The 18,584-nt window shown below is 40.8% G+C and overlaps 2 protein-coding genes across 6 annotated transcripts in view; both read left to right on the plus strand.

Annotated features, from left to right (window-relative positions):
• The window catches only part of crocc2 (ciliary rootlet coiled-coil, rootletin family member 2), a 72,506-nt gene extending 67,312 nt beyond the window's left edge, over positions 1-5,194 (plus strand). For both annotated transcript variants that reach the window (XM_067459604.1, XM_067459605.1), the window contains 2 exons: positions 3,723-3,902; positions 4,002-5,194. In XM_067459604.1, coding sequence (XP_067315705.1) covers positions 3,723-3,902; positions 4,002-4,085 — 264 coding nt within the window. In that variant the 3' untranslated portion in view covers positions 4,086-5,194. The remainder of the gene's footprint in view (positions 1-3,722; positions 3,903-4,001) is intronic.
• A 653-nt stretch (positions 5,195-5,847) lies between these two features.
• Positions 5,848-18,584, plus strand: part of sned1 (sushi, nidogen and EGF-like domains 1) — a 43,103-nt gene continuing 30,366 nt past the window's right edge. For 2 of the 4 annotated variants that reach the window (XR_010908625.1, XM_067459607.1), the window contains exons 1-10: positions 5,848-6,361; positions 11,917-12,204; positions 12,451-12,591; positions 12,721-12,883; positions 12,995-13,120; positions 13,444-13,557; positions 14,142-14,255; positions 14,846-14,959; positions 15,439-15,489; positions 17,377-17,484. Coding sequence is in view for 3 of the 4 variants with exons in the window: in XM_067459607.1 (XP_067315708.1) it covers positions 6,152-6,361; positions 11,917-12,204; positions 12,451-12,591; positions 12,721-12,883; positions 12,995-13,120; positions 13,444-13,557; positions 14,142-14,255; positions 14,846-14,959; positions 15,439-15,489; positions 17,377-17,484 (1,429 nt within the window). In the remaining variant the exon portion in view is untranslated. Of the gene's footprint in view, positions 6,362-6,687; positions 7,124-11,916; positions 12,205-12,450; positions 12,592-12,720; positions 12,884-12,994; positions 13,121-13,443; positions 13,558-14,141; positions 14,256-14,845; positions 14,960-15,438; positions 15,490-17,376; positions 17,485-18,584 lie in introns of those variants that run through there. The other 2 variants (XM_067459606.1, XM_067459609.1) reach the window with 2 other exon arrangements.

Genomic DNA, 18,584 nt, shown 5'->3' on the forward strand with positions numbered 1-18,584 from the left:
CCTCTGATTTGAATGCTGTGTATGAAAGGGCGTGTCTGTTGTGAGACTTCACTGCTGTGATTGGCTAACATCTTTGCACATGAAATAGCTAAATATTACATGTGGAACTGTTAAAGTATTATAGTATTAAGCCCTATTCGGACGGTAATTGTTTGCCGTGTGGATGGCCGTGAAAATAAATTTCCATGCCACCTCAGTGATAAAACTTGTGCATTCGGATGGTGATGTATTCACGGTGGACGAGCGAGTTTTGCGATCCTGCGCACCTGGGAACACTGCTCACGTGGTCAGTCAAATGATTGTCTTCTGTAAAAATGTTGTATGCTTAATAAGAATAATAAGAATAAATGATATTTAATTTAATAATAGGAAATTATTAATTATTTTAATCTCCTGTTTAAAAATATGAAGATTTCATTTTAAAAATGTGAAAATGAGCGGAAATAAGTTAATACAATGCTGCAAATTTAACCTATATAATGTTAATTACTGCCGTAATAACGGCTAATTTCAAATGTTACGCGTTTTTCTCTTCTTTTTTTTCTTTTTTTAGCGGTGATGGAAGATTATTCTTGTAAACACTTTCCAGCATTTCAGTAATAAAAGTGTAGGCTAGATCTTTAAAATGCATCCAAATTACAGCGAAGCTCAATGATACGGCGCTCCGCAGTGGTCAAAAAGGATATAAACAGTTAACTTTGAAGAGATCTCTTCTTGAAAACTCAGAGATGTGGATTCAGGTGGCAATTAAATCACCACACGAGCTTAGTGTTTATCAAAAAATATGGCCGGGGATTTTTACATGGGTGGTGGGAGAAAAACACTGACATTCTGGATTTGGAAAGCAATAAAATCACAGACTAGCCCCTGTAAATAAGGAATATACCATATGACCCCACGAGAAACAATTACCGTCCGAATAGGGCTTTATATAGTATTATATTTAGATCATAGCATGAAAGGTTGCAGTGATGACCATTATAGCCGTTCACAGACATGCTGAGCGCATGAATGCAATGATCTCGTCATTACAACTGGATTTCTGTCCTCTTGTGGATGTTTACATCATAACTAACGCGATGTAAATAAGATACTCATTGATTATAACGGGAGTTTTGGCGGGAGTCCAGAGCTCAGTCACTGATGAACTTGCGCTGTTTCATTGACAACTCCAGCATTTGTAAAGGGAGCATTCTTTTTTATATATAAAGATTGCTTTATATACACTCACCTAAAGCATTATTAGTAACACCTGTTCAATTTCTCTCTAATGCAATTATCTAATCAACCAATCACATGGCAGTTGCTTCAATGCATTTAGGGGTGTGGTCCTGGTCAAGACAATCTCCTGAACTCCAAACTGAATGTCAGAATGGGAAAGAGAGGTGATTTAAGCTATTTTGAACGTGGCATGGTTGTTGGTGCCAGAAGGGCCGGTCTGAGTATTTCACAATCTGCTCAGTTACTGGGATTTTCACACACAACTCTGTTTCTAGGGTTTACAAAGAATGGTGTGAAAAGGGAAAAACATCCAGTAGGTGGCAGTCCTGTGGGCGAAAATGCCTTGTTGATGCTAGAGGTCAGAGGAGAATGGGACAACTGATTCAAGCTGATAAAAGAGCAACTTTGACTGAAATAACCACTTATTACAACCGAGGTATGCAGCATTTTTGAAGCGACTGTGTGAAGCGACACACATGCACATCTGAAGCGCATTTGTGAAGCGACAACATGCACAACCTTGAGGTGGATGGGCTACAACATCAGAAGACCCCACTGGGTACCACTCATCTCCACTACAAAATAGGAAAAAGAGGCTACAATTTGCACGAGTTCACCGAAAATTGGACAGTTAAAGACTGGAAAAATATTGCCTGGTCTGATGAGTCTCGATTTCGGTTGAGACATTCAGATGGTAGAGTCAGAATTTGGCGTAAACCGAATGAGAACATGGATCCATCAAGCCTTGTTACTACTGTGCAGGCTGGTGGTGGTGGTGTAATGGTCTGGGGGGTGTTTTCTTGGCACACTTTAGGCCCCTTAGTGCCAATTAGGCATTGTTTAAATGCCACGGCCTACCTGAGCATTGTTTTTGACCATGTCCATCCCTTTATGACCACCATGTACCTATCCTCTGATGGGTACTTCCAGCAGGATAATGCACCATGTCACAAAGCTTGAATTATTTCAAATTGGTTTCTTGAACATGACAATGAGTTCACTGTACTAAAATGGCCCCCACAGACACCAGATCTCAACCCAATAGAGCATCTTTGGGATGTGGTGGAACGGGAGCTTTGTGCCCTAGATGTGCATCCCACAAATCTCCATCAACTGCAAGATGCTATCCTATCAATATGGGCCAACATTTCTAAAGAACGCTTTCAGCACCTTGTTGAATCAATGCCACGTAGAACTAAGGCAGTTCTGAAGGCGAAAGGGGGTCAAACACAGTATTAGTATGGTGTTCCTAATAATTCTTTAGGTGAGTGTATATATAATTTGATCACAGTTTAAATAATAGATTATTTTAATCTTACTAAGTGAAACAATGTAAAATTGACCGTTTAGTGACTGGTTTTATGTACTGACACTTAAACAGAAACAAATGATTTTTGAGACAAAGAACTGTACATGTTTCGTTACATATTAGAAATCTGGTTAGACACATACACATTGTGTTTTTCCACAACCTGGCACTGCAAATCCCATTATAAGTCAGTGACGCTGTCTACACTGGATACTGTATATGCCCGTCAATTTCTGGCGTACTCCACATGCTTGAGTTTGCTGAAAACAGGACAAATGGATGAGTAAAAGAATGTTAGCTTTGACTCATCCTTTTTAAATGGCTCATTTGCATCTCTGGACAGCCTTGGATTGTTTTGTTTGTTTTATTCTTAAAGGTGCGGTGTATAATATTTATGAGGACCTTTTGACAGAAATGCAATATAATATAGATAACTGTTTTTAGTGGTGTATAAGACCTTACATAATAAACCGTCATGTTTGTATTACCTTAGAATGATCCATTTCTATCTACATACACAGCGGGTCCCCTTACATTGAATTTGCCATTTTGCTCCACCATGTTTCTACAGTAGCCCCAAATAAACAAACTACTCTACAGAGCACTAGCTTCTCTCTGCTGTCGCAGAAGACATCTTTGTCCTGTGTTGGTCACCGTAGTTTCTCTATGTGCTTTGAAAGGGAGGGGTGAGCGGTGGGCTGTTGCAATTCACAACCTCTCCGTTAGATGTCGCTAAAATTTACACAGTATACCATTAATGCGGTCCCGGATCACATCGGAGGATTTTATGTTTGTTCTGAATATTTGACTGCATACTGTTTTGCTTACGAAGGACAGTGTAATGGCTTGTCTGTAAATGTAATTTTATATGGATAATGCTCCCAAAATAGTCTTTGATACTTTTTCCTTTGCAATGATGTTAGCCAATCATAACAGTGGCCGTTTACTGACAATAAATGAACAAAGAAATGTAATGTACGCTAGCTAAAATTGCAGCTCCAAAAATGTATTTACAAAGAGCATAATCCTTGAAAACTGATAATTGTTTGATAGAGGGTCAGAATATAATAATTTTCCTGCATGTCATGAACCCTTTAATTATATTATTATATGAATCTGTGATGGACTGGCCATTCATCCAAGTACTTCCCAGCCTATGCCTGTGATAGGATGTTATGTGTTGTCTCTGCAGTCCCAAATCTCTATCCTGGAGCAGACTCACTCCCAGAGGCTCATGGAAGTGACGGCTCACCACAGGCAAGAGCTGGATCTGGAGTCAGAGCGGATGAGGGACTCCCAGCAGCAGACAGAGAAAGCACTGGAGGCTCGGGAGAAAGCTCACCGCCAGAGGGTCCACTGTTTGGAGGAACAGGTTTGAGATAGCTATAAAGATGTGACCACATGCATTATAAGAGTGTACATTTACATCACATTCAATAGCAAGAAGCCTCTGATGAATACTGTTTCTCAGGTTTGCACACTGAAAGAACAGTTGGAGCAGGAGATGAAGAGGAGGCAAGCATATATGAAGCAGATGCTAAGATTGGGACTCTGAAAAAAAACATACTGGCTTGGGAATTCAGCCCACGGTGACCAACTGAAAGCTTTTTGTCACTAAACATGTTTATAGTCTCTCAAAGGCCAATGAAATGGGGCCAGTGCTTACATAGATGGGCTTATGCATAATGAAATATTACACACGCATACTTCACACATACTTTACTTGTAAAAACACAAAATCACTGGTCTCAGGGAAAATTGTTGGACTACATTTGCACAAATACTTTAAGTAATCCTGATCCACTCCATAAGAACCCAATAACAACAAACAAAGAGATCACTGTTTCACCAAATGCTTCTCAATTGCCAAATTGTTTTAAGGATTTGTTCAGCAAACTGTTGAAACAGACCATAAATCTACCTAAGTCTATCCCTGTTCATCTTAGAGCATTAAGCACAGTCTCAATTCATCACCACACACGTGCACACAAATTGTGTTTTCATGTTTTATGGGGACTTTCCACAGAAATAATGATTTTTATTCTGTTCAGTTTGTATCTGCTATCCCCCTGCACTAACCCTGCCCCTAAACCTACCCATCACAGAAAACTTTCTGCATTTTACATTTTCAAAAAACATCACTTAGTGTGATTTATAAGCTGTTTTTCTCATCGGGACTAAAAAAAGGTCAAGGATTTTGGATAATGTCGTCTTTGTCAGGACATTTTGTCCCCATAACTTAGGGTTTACCTGAGCCTTCAAAACTGTGTATCAAACCACATAATTATTTTTATCTTTTTTTATAACTTGCTACTTTGTAACCTAAATAATTATTTAATCACAACCATTTAGAGAAAAAGAACATCTTGTTTTTCTTACCAATCAGCTAAATTACAGCTAGAAAAAAATGAATAATCTTACCTACAAATGTTGTTTTCATATTAATTTGTTTGCATATGGTGTTTCTCTATTGGGTGTTAAAACAATTCCTAATAACTAATTATACTGTTACAATTTACTCCATATAATCACTATTAGAAAACTGTTTTGTTTAATCACAAAGTAATTTTTGTCATGCAAACAAGAAAAATCACAACCAGTTAGATTGCTGTCAGTTGGTTTTGGCATATTTTGGATAATCACTGTAGTTTATGATGTGTACAAATAAACTATAACCACTTATAAAAGATCCTTCGTGATGTTCTGGCTCCATTTGATTTGTTTTTAGGAGAGTTGTTTCAGGCATATTTAAAATCTATTGTATTGTATGATTAATTTAGGGGAAAACTGATATTCAGAGAATAAGCAAGCCTTCAGCCCATCTTTAGTCTAAACCAAAGGGCTTTTACATATTTTACTCCTCTTGAGCACAATCTACAAGGAATGCACTATGCATCATACCACATGCCAGATTCTGGAACTCTTGCACTAACCTTGTGGTAGTTTATACCACACTGAGACATGTGCTTGTGAGTAAGGGTGTTTCTCAGCAAAGGTTAAGAGCAAAGGAGAGTGCCCTGTCAGAGTCTCTTTAAAGCAGTCCTTTGATTACCATAGCTCCACCCAGTGCTTATCCAGTTACCGGTCCCTCCTCAGCTATTGGATGAGTGTTCCTAATCATGCAAGGTAGTGAATCCCTGGGGGGGGTGGGGCTGAGTCTGAAAGAACTCCTTTGGCAGGCAGAATAGAGGTTTTATTGAGGATATTTCTAAACTAACCATCAGGGACCAAGTCACTGGATTGTAAAAAAAAAAAAAAAAAAAAAAAAATAGAGCCGAATCACTCTGCTCCCTCTCCTTCTTTCTCTCTCTCACTCTGTTCATTTCAGTGAGCGGCACGGAGCACGGCAGCTCTTGAGCACCCAGCAGCACAGAATGCAAGGAATCTACCCCCTTGTCTTAGACCAACAGCCCAAGTACCAGGGCTGAGAGAAGATCTGAGAGGAAACAAAGGGTGAAATTAGAAACCAAAAAGAGGAAAATTTACAGAAACAGGGAGAAGAAAGACAAGGGGAGTCTCATTTGGTGAGCATTTGGCACTGGTGTTTAGAGTTGTCTTGTTGCCCTCTCTGAGTATCCAGGATCCTAGTCCTCTCCTCTCCATCCCTGTGCAGACAAGGTCATGGGGTGGCTGAGGAGACCAGTGCCCTCTATGTGTATGCTTCTTATTTTGCTTCATGGCATGGAGGCGGCTGTACCTCTGGAGGAGTTCTACCCATTTGGGCTGGATGAAGGTGACTCCCAGACCATCGAGCAAGATGATGGGGGATCAGGACTAATAGAAATATCCGTGGCTTTCCCTTTCTTCGGAGAGCGGCACGCCGGACTCTATGTGAGTACAGATTGTCTGTTTGTATTTGTATATGTGTGAGTGTTGTGCAGGAGAACCAGGTCTTTCATTCAGTAGCTTAATTGGTTTGTGTATGTGTCTTTGAGGGAAACAGAGCCAGGTCTTATAACCTGAGATTGGATAATAAGCCTCTGGACCACAAAGTTTTTGCATGTTACGTATGGCCCTACACAGTGACTGAATTACTGGATTTTTTAGTGAAAGATGACAGTCTATATTGCGGCTCCAACACATCTGCATAAACTGTGGTTTGAGAGAGTGAGGGAGAGAGAAGAAACGGCAAGAAGGACTGTCATGAGGAGAACCAGCGAGGGAAAACGAATGTGGCGAGTGCTCTGACAGATTTGCGCTTTGATCATAGTTGAGTCCTGGTTTTTTTTTTGGGGGAAGAGGGGCTTTGATCTGTGTCATGTAAGCTTCTCAGCCTCCACAAGGGAAGCTCAATCCTTATAAATTAACACCATCTGTTTTGATGCAGCATCCCAGTCATTCTGCCTCCCAAAATACACTGCTCCACCCTGAGCACCCATCTTTACTACCATATTTCCATCCCCGACAACCGGCACAGCCTGGCCGAGGTACCACGGCAACAGAGGCTACGTTTCCAGACTGGTCTGCGAACAAATGGATGAATGAGATCACAATCCCAATGCAGAGGACAAGTGACACAGCATGCCACAGAAACGCTTTTCCACCCAGCCACTACATGTCATTCAAACAACTGTGGCCTCACAACTTTAAGGGGTAATATTGTGTTTCCTATTTTAAAGTCATGAAGTCACTTAGATTCATGTTCTGGCAAATGCACCTGAAATAGTGCAGGGTTGCCTACAGAACTTAGTTTAACTTGTGATGGATCTGTGCATCACCCTGAGAGGTATCTCATATCTCAGTGCAAAATGTAAATATTAATGTGAACTGGAGACAAGATAAGACCTGTTGTGGATAGCGGCGAAGATCTAAAATTAGATTAGCTCAATGTGATAGAGCAGAAGAGGACTGAAGGTACGATAATGGGAGGTAACTACAGAAAGGGTGCACTGAGTACAAACTGGGAGGTAACTGCAGGTCGGTCTGAATAAGATTTTGCAAGGCACCAGTGCATTGAGGCATGCGACAGCATTAAAATTGCGGTCAAGATTTCTGTAATGCACTCGAGCTGCTTGAACAGAATCAATTACACTTCAGCTTTATTGCACGCTATAGCCACATGTTGATCTCTTCCACAAGAGCTGCTTTTGAACAGGTGAGATTTCAGAGGGTACACGAGGGCAGATTGTCATGGTTAATTTCTTCAGGAAGGGCATTCCAAGCCTTCAGGGCTTGGAAAAACAGAAAAGCTCTTGAACCAAACAATTTGAGGTGGTTCATGAGAGTTGTCTCAGGGTATTACTGTAGGAGCTTTCCTAAAGCGAAAAGAAAGATCAGTACTGCCTGCTATTGCATGTTTCACCTTTTGACTCTCTCTGTCCACCCCCCCCCCCCCCCCAGTCATCTTTCTCACATTTTCTCATTCACTCCTACTTCACAATCATTTTAATTCCTTTTATAATACTGTGACTCAAAAATACTGATCTCTGCCTCAGCTTCAAGGCAGGTTTTTTTTAACTGACAGGGATAGCAGGGATTTATCCCTTTCTTGACAAATATATTCCTGTGTCCAACTTTACGTAGACATGACAATATGTTTGCAGAGCAGTTTGAATGAATGAATGAATGAATGAATGAATGAATGAATGAATGAATGAATGAATGAATGAATGAATGAATGAACTTCTAGGCTTTGAAACTAGACTTTTTTCTAGGTATTCTTAACTCTTTTGTTAGGTTGAGGAAATGTGTAAAAAATAGTTGTACTAATGCAATACAAGTGGACAGATGTTTTTCACGGTATGCTGTTTTACCACTATATATTACATAGCACATAAATATAAATAAATTTATAAATAAATAAATATATACTACTGTGTTACGTTTGAGCCTTATCGACAATAATTATGAAAGCAAGTTCTTTGCCCTCCAGGGCCTTCAAGGATGATCACAGTGCCTGGTCGAAATGTCCTCTCTGCATGACCATTTATCAGCTGAGAATTGCCTAGTTGTCCGGTTTCTTGTTCCACAATTATGTCTGTTTATTTGGGTCAGAGAGATTTCACATGTAGCTGTGACCTTTCCTCTCTCCCCTCATTTACCCTCACGCTTCCTCTTCCTCCTCTTCTTCAGCATCAGATAATAAGTTCAGGGGTCTTCCCACTGGACCTGTCCAGCTGCTCTAGTGAAGAAAGGAGAGATCCATTTAACAGAACCCAGATGCATCTGTAAAGTGTCTCAGGGATGCCAAACAACGCAGGCCCTCAATTAACTAACCTTATGAACAACTGGGATGAAGAGCAGAGAGGATGAGATCCAAGGCTAGAGAGAAACGAGCGATACATGGACTTCCACAACAAATGTAAAAAACAGAAAGCTTGAAATGATTGTGAATGAAAATGGTGTAAGTTTTGATGGGGAACAGAACACCATGGTATGGGACCTAAAGTAAAGAAACCGATACCTCCCAACAAGTTGTTTGTATGGGAAGCTATAAAATGAATGTTTGTCATTGTATTAGGCATAGAATTGTTCATCCAAATGTTGAGTCTAAACAGAAGAGGGAAAATGATGGGGACAGAAAGATTTGAGGTTTCACGGCACACTGAGAGCACATCTGCTAAAGCTCATCCTCAGCACTATAACACTTCATGTTTGCGCAACTACAGAGGCAATCTTCAACCTTTAGGGATTTTCTCTTTATCTATTTTTCTCTCTATGCTTTTTGCTCCTCCTTTTCATTTACGTAACACAAATATTAGCTAAGTATGTTTGGTCATATGTGCGATTTTGTTAGGAACTGGGTAGTTTAAGCTGTAATGCTTTATGTCAAGATAAGTCATGTTATGCTAAGCTTTGAGCTAATATTTGGACACAATTCAATAAGGACAGCCACTGAAATTCATTTTTCTATACTGAGCTTAAGTTATTTTTCCAAGAATAGTGAAAATCTTTGTATATTATTATAAGATATGAATGAGTCCAGTGCCATACAAAGGGTCATAGTTTGGCATTCTGTGGAATGCCAGTCATGATAAAGAAACCCACTATAGCCACACAAGGACATGGACCAAGTGGAGCCAATCATAAAAACATACCCACTTCAGCTTTCCCCTCAAATTACTAGGAAGTGCAAGTAAAAGTTTGTGTTTTAAGATTCCATGTTTTCTCAAGGTGATCTTAGGCCACCTTTTTATGGAGGGATTTTTTGGCAACATTTTACTCAGGTGATAATTTATTTTAGTGTTAAAATGACTTAGCTCCAAAGAAAACCACCCTATGAAAATTGGTGGTATAATATATCCAGTGAAGAATAAAGATGCAGGAGTTAAAAAATAAAATAAAAAGAGCAATAATAAATCAGTTTATATACTTTAAATCATTTTGTGATTGACGCCATGTTCACATAAATCTGATCCACCTGATCAAATGTTATATACAGCTACAATACAACTATATATACAGTTTTCCTGTTTGTATCTGTCAGAATTTTACATCCCAGATGGCTGGGAAGTTTGAACAAGATATGATTGCCTTTATTCACCTTTAGTCTGATGTGGTTGGATCCAACTTCATCCTACGGTACTTTAAAAAGATACTAAGACATGGAGGAAAAGCGTCTTTTTTAACCTCTTCCAGATGCTACAAAAAGATCAGAACAAATGCCAGCACATATTACAGCACCAGAGAATAATCGCTAATCTAGTGCTTACTGAGATTTCCGCTGCTAATTTAGCAGCAAGGTAAGCAATTTCCATTCATTACCTCCGCACAGTTGCTACTAATGCTTGCAGCGGTCAAAACACTGCTGTCCCTACTGGCTATACAACTCTCTTTTCCCAGTTTGCTGCTTATATCATTAGCATGCAACGGTTTAGTACTGCAGCCCATTCTCAAGTGTTTTGGTCATTTGTGAAACATTTACACTAAATCACACTTTGGTTCCTGTCAAGGGTTTGTATCTGTCAGTGAACTGTGCCTGCACTTTCCATTCCTCCGTCTTTTCCATCTCTTCTGCATCTCACTCTTTGTCTTTTCTTTCATTCTCCTTCTCTCTTAGGGCTCCTCTGAATGACCCCAGAGTTGTGGCCCTGCAGGCTTCACTCTGCTTCTCCATGTTAACCACACTCTTGCCACAGCAGGCTGATGCAGAAAGGGGAAGACTGCGGTCGGCCAATTAACCAAGCACCCGAGTCAGGCCAAACAAAACTTCCTCTACTGTTTTTACAGCAAAGGCCTCAGAATTATGGTTTCCATACGCATGGGGAGGGGAGAAGAAAGGCCATGTGTCTGACATTGCCTTTGTTGCTGTTGAGAGAGTTGGGTGCAGATGAGGGAAATTAAGGGACGGGTAGCTGGCATTAGGGGGCGAACACCTGGAGAGGGTTGCGACTAAGCAGGTGCAAACTGACTAGCATATGTTAGACAAGCTCACTGTAGCTTTGTGAAATTGCACAGAGAGGTGATTGATAATACCTGTATTTCTATAATAAACATCAGAGAACAGTTTAGATGAGTCGCAGTTCAGAAAGGACAAATTTCCAATCTTTCCACTGGAGCAAAAACGACACTTCAGTGGTGAATTAGGAAGCACTGGCACAATGTATTTCACAGACACTAATTTGCCTGTTCAGTTCATTTGTGAATGCTTTAGGGTTTCTTCTATGTCAGCCTAGCTGGACATTCATCACAGGAGTAGACTCCTGTGTAGGAAAGCCAGTGGTCAGCAAAACAAGTGTTGGGCTCTGTGGTTACTTTAGAGGCAGTTATAAGGGCCTCACCCTTTAAAACCACTTCTAGTAGACAGGAGCCAGGGCAGGTGTGTCAGAGTGTGTATGCGTGTCTGAACAGTGCTCCGGTTTTCTCAGCTGCAAGACGTGGATGTCTGGCAGAACAAGGCAGCTGTCTGTTCCCTGATGGGAAAAGGATACATCTGCCACAGTGGCTTGCCTCACTCTTTCATCCTAGAAATTCTACTGCTCACTCTCGAGTGTCAACACACTGCTGGACACCTCAGCTTGTCTCTGCTTATCCCCAGTCAGCATGTTCCATACATCATAGCCATAAAATTACTGTTCCAGGCCCTTCGCAATATCTACTCCAAGAGTCATTACAAGAAACTGAGTTTTTGATGGTTTGAAGTCCTATTTGAAAAAGTCCTTGTAAAATCATTCTTTCTGTTGCTCTACAATTTCTTGAATCTGCACTACTCTTGAGTGAACTAACTCAGTCTCTGTTGTCAGGTATACTTGGAAAGAATTTAATTGAGACGAAATATGTTATTTGTGCAACTCAGAAAGTAAATGTCCAAACATGCAGCTCATGGTGTGGTAAAGCTTCAGCAGTGGAATCTGGGAATGAGTGCCAGGAAGGTGAGCTGAAGGAAGCTTTGTGTGCCGGCTCTGCTAACCCAGAGCATGTACTTGCTCTTTTTTCCTGTCTTCTAGGTCAACAACAATGGCCTGGTGTCTTTTCTGAGGGAGGTCTCCCAGTTCACCCCTGTGGCATTCCCTATTGCTGGAGACCGTAGGGTGGTGGCTCCGTTCTGGGCAGATGTAGACAACCGGAGGGCAGGAAAAGTCTTTTATCGAGAAAGCAAAGATCCTGCTATCCTGAGAAGAGCCTCTGCAGATACTAACCATTACTTCCCTGAGTTCCCTATGTTTGTCACCACATGGGTGCTGATTGCTACCTGGCATCAAGTCACATTTTTTGGTGGCAACTCAATAACTCCGGTACGAAGTTTGTCCTTTAAACTAACAAAATCAACTCAGCATTAGTTTTCTCTAGAAGACTATAAAATGGATTTTAACAACTCTGGCCCTCAAGGTCCACTGTCCAGCAGAGTTTAGCTTCAACACTGGTCAAAACTGGACAGTGGAACTCGAGGGCCAGAGTTAAGAAACCCTGATCTAACATTAAAAAAATATTTTGTGCATACTGATTGTGGCAACTGACTTGCCCTCTGCTCTATTCTAAAGGTCAATACATTTCAAGTAGTTCTTATCACAGATGGTGAGCTCTCCTTCACCATCTTCCAATATCACAATATTACCTGGACAACAGGGATGCATGCTACCAGTGGTGGTGACCTGGCAGGATTGGGGGGCATAGCTGCACAGGTAAGATCTTTGCCTTTGCATTTCAGCACCGCCATGGAATTTAGTCTTGACAGAAATTACTATAGTGGAATTAAATTGTGAAAGAATCCATTCTAAGAGAACTCTCGTACACTTCCACTCTCTTCCTAGGCAGGTTTTAATGCTGGCGATGGGAGGCGCTATTTCAACATCCCAGGTTCTCGGACAGATGATATTGTTGAAGTTGAAACCACCACAAATGTGGGATATCCTGGTCGTTGGGTCTTTCGTATCGATGATTCTCAGGTGCAAGTGGGTGGCTGCAATGACTCAGGTACACATCCAAATGAAAGAAAAAGAAGAATCCAGCAAATTAGAAAATATTATGGCAGTACAAACAGGAAAATAAAAGTCTGATCAAACTCTTCTCTATTATCCTCCTCAGCTTTGGTTTGTGCTAACTTAAGGCCCTGTCGAAATGGTGGCCGTTGCATTGATGACTGCATCACTGGAAATCCCTCTTTCACTTGCTCATGTTTAGCTGGCTTTACTGGACGCAGGTGCCAGATAGGTAAACGAATGATGAAATCCTTCCATCCCTCACAACCTGTACTCATCCTTTGTGTTCATCCTTGCCAGGAAAGAGAAACTCAACTTGTAAAAGCAGAATTCCACCCTGCAAGCCAGGGGGACAACCTGAGGGAGAGAATTTCCCCTGGTCACATCTGTATGTAATATACATACAGTAGAGTCCGTCCAACGTTTTGCTGTGGTCAAATCATTACCTTTTCCTCCACCCGCTGCACTTTAGGATTCCCTAATGTTTTCATTCTTGTGTGCACATCTAATAAAAGTCACATGTCACATTTGTCGTTCTTTTCTGTGTTTTGATAGAGGTTGATGAGTGCTCCTCATACCCCTGTCAGAATGGAGGCACATGTGTGGACAAAATCAATCACTTCATCTGCCTGTGTCCACTGGGATTCATAGGGACAACATGTGAGATGGGTAAATACCTGATTCTTCAGTTATCTGACTCCAATTTTAATTATGCAATGCATGTTAAGTTCATCACAAGGAAACTTCATGGTATCGCTCCAATAATCAATAAGAAGCTTGCATTTCTCCAATGTCCAATGCAGGCTCTTCACAAAAAGCTTACCAGTGAGGTCTAAAATAGCGAGTGAAAATGGATAAGAGTTTTGAACTTAGAAAGCTCTTCTTTTTTGTGCTGTGGCCTCTCTTCTAACTGACTTTGTCCACCCCTCCTCCCTTAGCACTCTGCTGGCTTCAACCTCCTTCTCGTTCCCACAGTCCAGCCTGCAGAGATGTATCAAACCTCTAATACCTTTCACAGCCAGAAGTGCATAGTTTCAGAGTGAGGGGAACGGTGTGGAGGATATATTAATCAGCTGAATAAATATTCTGTGTGTGTGTGTGTGTGTGTGTGTGTGTGTGTGTGTGTGTGTGTGTGTGTGTGTGTGTGTGTGTGTGTGTGTGTGTGTGTGTGTGTGTGTGTGTGTGTGTGTGTGTGTGTGTGTGTGTGTGTGTGTGTGTGTGTGTGTGTGTGTGTGTGTGTTTATTGCCTGCAGACATAGACGAGTGCCAGGAGACCCCATGCCTCAATGGAGCACAGTGCATACAGGGTGTCGGCAACTTCACCTGCGTATGCCAAGCAGGTTACACTGGGTTCCTATGTGAGTCAGGTGAGTATGGATCTTGGGAGTGTCACTGAAAGGCCACAGCTTTCCCCAGGGAACATTTCCTTTTTTCCAAATTAGACCCGCACTTATTCTTTTGACAGATGGTTTTATCTAGACTGACTTCATGAAGACTGCTATAGTATTCTTTTAAGGGCAGCTAGTAAATAGAATTATATTATCAGTTACTTTGATTTCTTTCCCTGTGTTTTCATATCGGGTCAGGTTTTACGTTCCAAATATTCCAAGTTCTCTAAGCAGACCTTAATTTGACTTTTCAGGAAAAAGCACTGACATGATTCCCCTGCTTAACAAATTGGGCTTCTCACAATGGAGGTTATTGATGAAACACAAGCCCAGTTGGGAAGTACTTTGGAAACTAAACCACTGACCTTTGCATGTCTTCAACCCTTGTTTCTACACAAGACCAGATTATTGTTAATGCTAGACACCTGGTCAATGAATCATATACCTGCATGAACTTTCATACATACTCACATCTTGAGATATCGATACAGTTAAAACCAAACAGTTCCAATAATTGCCTTTCTCAAAGTGTCTGTACTGACAAATCATTCTTGTATTTTTAAATTCAGACATCAATGAATGCGCATCAATGCCATGTTTGAATGGAGGTATGTGTGAAGACCTGCTGAATAACTACACCTGCACCTGTACGGCAAATTTCACTGGAAGCCACTGTGAGATAGGTGTGCTTTTACTCTCTTGAGTGCAAACTACCATCTCACTTTATAAATGCCAGCCGCAACACATTATCCAGTATTTGTTTTTGTTTCTCTATGCGATGGGAAAAATCTTTAATGATAGAAAATGTTTACACAGCCAGGCACCTACTTTCCCCTTTATATTTGGCTTCCTGTAACATTTTCCACCTAGTATTGACACAAAATAAATTGAAAAAGAAAAATGAATAAAGAAAAGGGATTTATTTTCTAATAGTGTCAGCTTCATATCATAGTTATCAGATGCTTGGTTATGGTGCTTTTTGTCAACTCTTGTATCTTGATGAATCAGTAAGGATAAGTTTTTCCAATGTGGTTTGGTTGCTTTGCTTTAATTAAATGCAAGATATACATTTGGTCATTTATTAGATCACGCAGCCCTAATTATAAAAAATAAAATAAAATAAAAATAATAATATAACAATTTTTATTTCCCCTTAAAACAGAGTTAGTTGTCATGGAAAATTCCTCTACCACCGATGCTGCAAATCAGACAAGTAAGTAAATGTTCTTAAAGTTCCTGCAAAAGGCTGGTTCACACCAAGAATGATAACGATAAAGATAACAATAAAGATGTAGCTCTAAAAAGCATTCTAAATATAAAAGAAACCACAACTGTAACAATAACGGCACTGAGAAACTATACTGTTGGAATCACTTTCAGAAAAAATTTTTTCCAGCTGATGAGTGATAAAAACACAGACAGCCAACCATAATCCATTTTGCTTTAAGGAACTCGAGCATTTAAAATGGCAGACAACAAAACTGCAAAATTCTTAAAGGAGTACTTCAGCGCTGGGAAGATGAATCTGTATTTAAACTGGGTCATTAATGTAGTAGAAATGTGAAATTATTTTTTTTAATTTAGTGCTTTCTAGACTGAGAAAAGTCAGAAAACGTATTTTTGTCTCATGGGGATGAAAGACAACAATTCCCAGAATGCTTCGCTGCCCTACTAGGCCACTCCCAAAGCCACCGCTACTAGATTACTGAATCACGGATCACTTGCCCACTGCAACCGCATTCATTGTCATAAAATCAGTTCAGTTAGAGAACAGACACTACAATTAAAAAAAGAATGTACCTGTTCAATATGTGATTTAGCTGCTGAGGGAGTCTCAGCCCAAAACGCTGCAGGAATCAGATATATTGACAGTCATGGATGAGCTTGTGATGAGAGCTGAGGTAAACGCGTCCGCGGCATAGATTCGCAGCGCATGTTCAGTCTGGCGCGTTTTCAGTTCATGCCTTTGAAAGCTTAAAGGTGCACTATGCAGCTTTCGTCCACTGGAGGGCGCCTATTCAAAACAAATCGTAGTTTGATGACGCAAAGTGTGAGCGCAGCATCTTGGGAGATGTGGTCTTCTCATCACAGCCGGTGGAAAATAGGACTCGGGCAGAAATCACGTTCATGCATGCGGTTATTAACGTTACTGTAGTCTAAAGCAGAGCAGGACCGAGTGTTATGGACCTGAGCAAAGCTGCTGGAGCGATTGTTAAACAAATACCCGCCTCGCGAATACCGGGACTTTTATTATGACGGGACGGGACACATTCGCCGGGTGCCTGCACAGATCCGCTCTTCCGGTTATGATTTTGAGGTAATGTAGCTCTGTTTATCATATTAGATACATTTAAGTGTGTTCAAAACGATGTTATGACTTTACTCTGTGCGTTCACTTGTTCACACTGCTAAGAGTAAAGCGCTCCTGTCAAATAAAAGCCGAAACCGAGGGTAATGCAGATATGACGCAATTGACAGGCGACTACCTCAAATGCAATGCTGAAACGTCCCTGTCCTTAGTTAAAATAGCAATTTTCTCACAATTTACAAATAGTTGGAAACTTCTGGGATATTGTAGGTACTCAACTGAACAAAATATATAACACCGGCCTAGTGGTTTTTGGATATTTTACTGCAAAAATACTACATAGTTCACCTTTAACTTTCATAGTTTGAGAAGTTGAAAGACTTACTTTGCTCTGCTGGCCGCACCCTTTAAACATGAATGCCTGAGGCTGCAGCTGCGAGCTGAGTGCTGTGAGTGTGATCTCCCATCCCCCACGCACGAGTTGAAAACATGCGGAAATGGCTCCCTCTGCTGGCTGTAGTCTTTAGCCTCTGGCCAACAATTCCTCCGATGGCAGAGATAAAAAGCATAAATCTCTTGTCTCAGGGGGATATGAGGGGGGAAAGCACAATCATTCGAATATACTCCAGGGTTTCTACTGATACCAAGCCATATGCTAATTGCTGAAGTAACCCTTTAAACAGAACAATCTCATGCATTAGCGTGGATTCTTATATAGTTATACTTATTGTTCTTGGTGTGAACGTGCCTTTAATGTCTTTCATTAAAGATAACACATATGTAATATTTCAGTTCCCTGTGATGGAGAGAGTTGTGAAAAACGTCAAATCTGCGAGTACACTGGCTCTGGAGACTACAACTGCACCTGCATCCCCGGTTACTATGGTGATGATTGTGAAGGTACAGTAGTTTCAGACTTAAATGCACAGTAGGTACTCTCCTCAAACAATAGGGAAGGAACATGGCACAGAGGAAGAACAAGGCAGACGCCACTATCCCACAGGAATTTGAAGCCTGAGGAAGACTATGCAGCCGTGATGGATGAGCATAATTATCCAAACTTACACAGCCTCACACAGTTTACTGCTCAGACCTTGCAGCAAGTCGCTTGATGTTGTAAATAATTGCTTTATGGTACTTTTTACTACTTTACCAACAAGAGGAAGGGCTCTTGTCTAGACTTAAAAGGGCCTCTATTTTATGAGACAGTCCTAATGTTTGGAATTCACTTCCCTGCAATAATGCAGGTGAGATGTGTTTGGACGCTCTGACATCCAACCACAAAATATCAAAGGCTTGGGTTATGAAGATGATATGAGGTACAACATCCTCATCTTCTGCTTTTTCTCATTTAGTTGTACCTTATCAGTCAGCGTCCTTGCTCCCAGTGTCCACTGCACACTTTGTATCCCAAGATTTCAAAGCACTTTGTGAGCTGCAGCAAATTCACCCTATTCCCCTTGGAGCTGAAATAACTATTGATGCTTATATAGACTCTCCTAAATCTCCAGAATACCTTCCTGCCCGGCTCATTTGGAATGTGTAGTGGAAAAAGTTGTGCAGTCCGCTCAGAAAGAGAAGGCAGAAGCTCACAGGGAGAACCCGTGAGTGTCTAATGGGGCGCAGAGATCAAAGACACCGACCTTAGAGACAACAAATGAAAATGGCTCCGGCGAATTGACAACCTATTAATTGCCCCGAGGGTCATACATTTTGATCAAAAACATGTTACATATTATCAGAAAAATAACACCCACACGCAAGCCCCCTGGACTTCAAAAGGAAGCAATTTAACAGTGACACAGCAACTTACTTTGATCCACTGCTGCAATTTTCTAGAGGAAGAAGAAAATAAAAAGTCTTCCAGTATGGAAAAGCTTTACAGAATACAGTCATCCAGCAGACTATGAACTGTGAGGGAAAGGTTGTGGGAAAAACTGACCCAAGAAACAAGTATATCAAAGAACTGTACAACAAATCCCACCACAGAACACTATTCT

Source organism: Pseudorasbora parva, chromosome 12 (genome assembly GCF_024679245.1).
Source record: "Pseudorasbora parva isolate DD20220531a chromosome 12, ASM2467924v1, whole genome shotgun sequence".
In the NCBI taxonomy this organism is placed as follows: domain Eukaryota; kingdom Metazoa; phylum Chordata; class Actinopteri; order Cypriniformes; family Gobionidae; genus Pseudorasbora; species Pseudorasbora parva.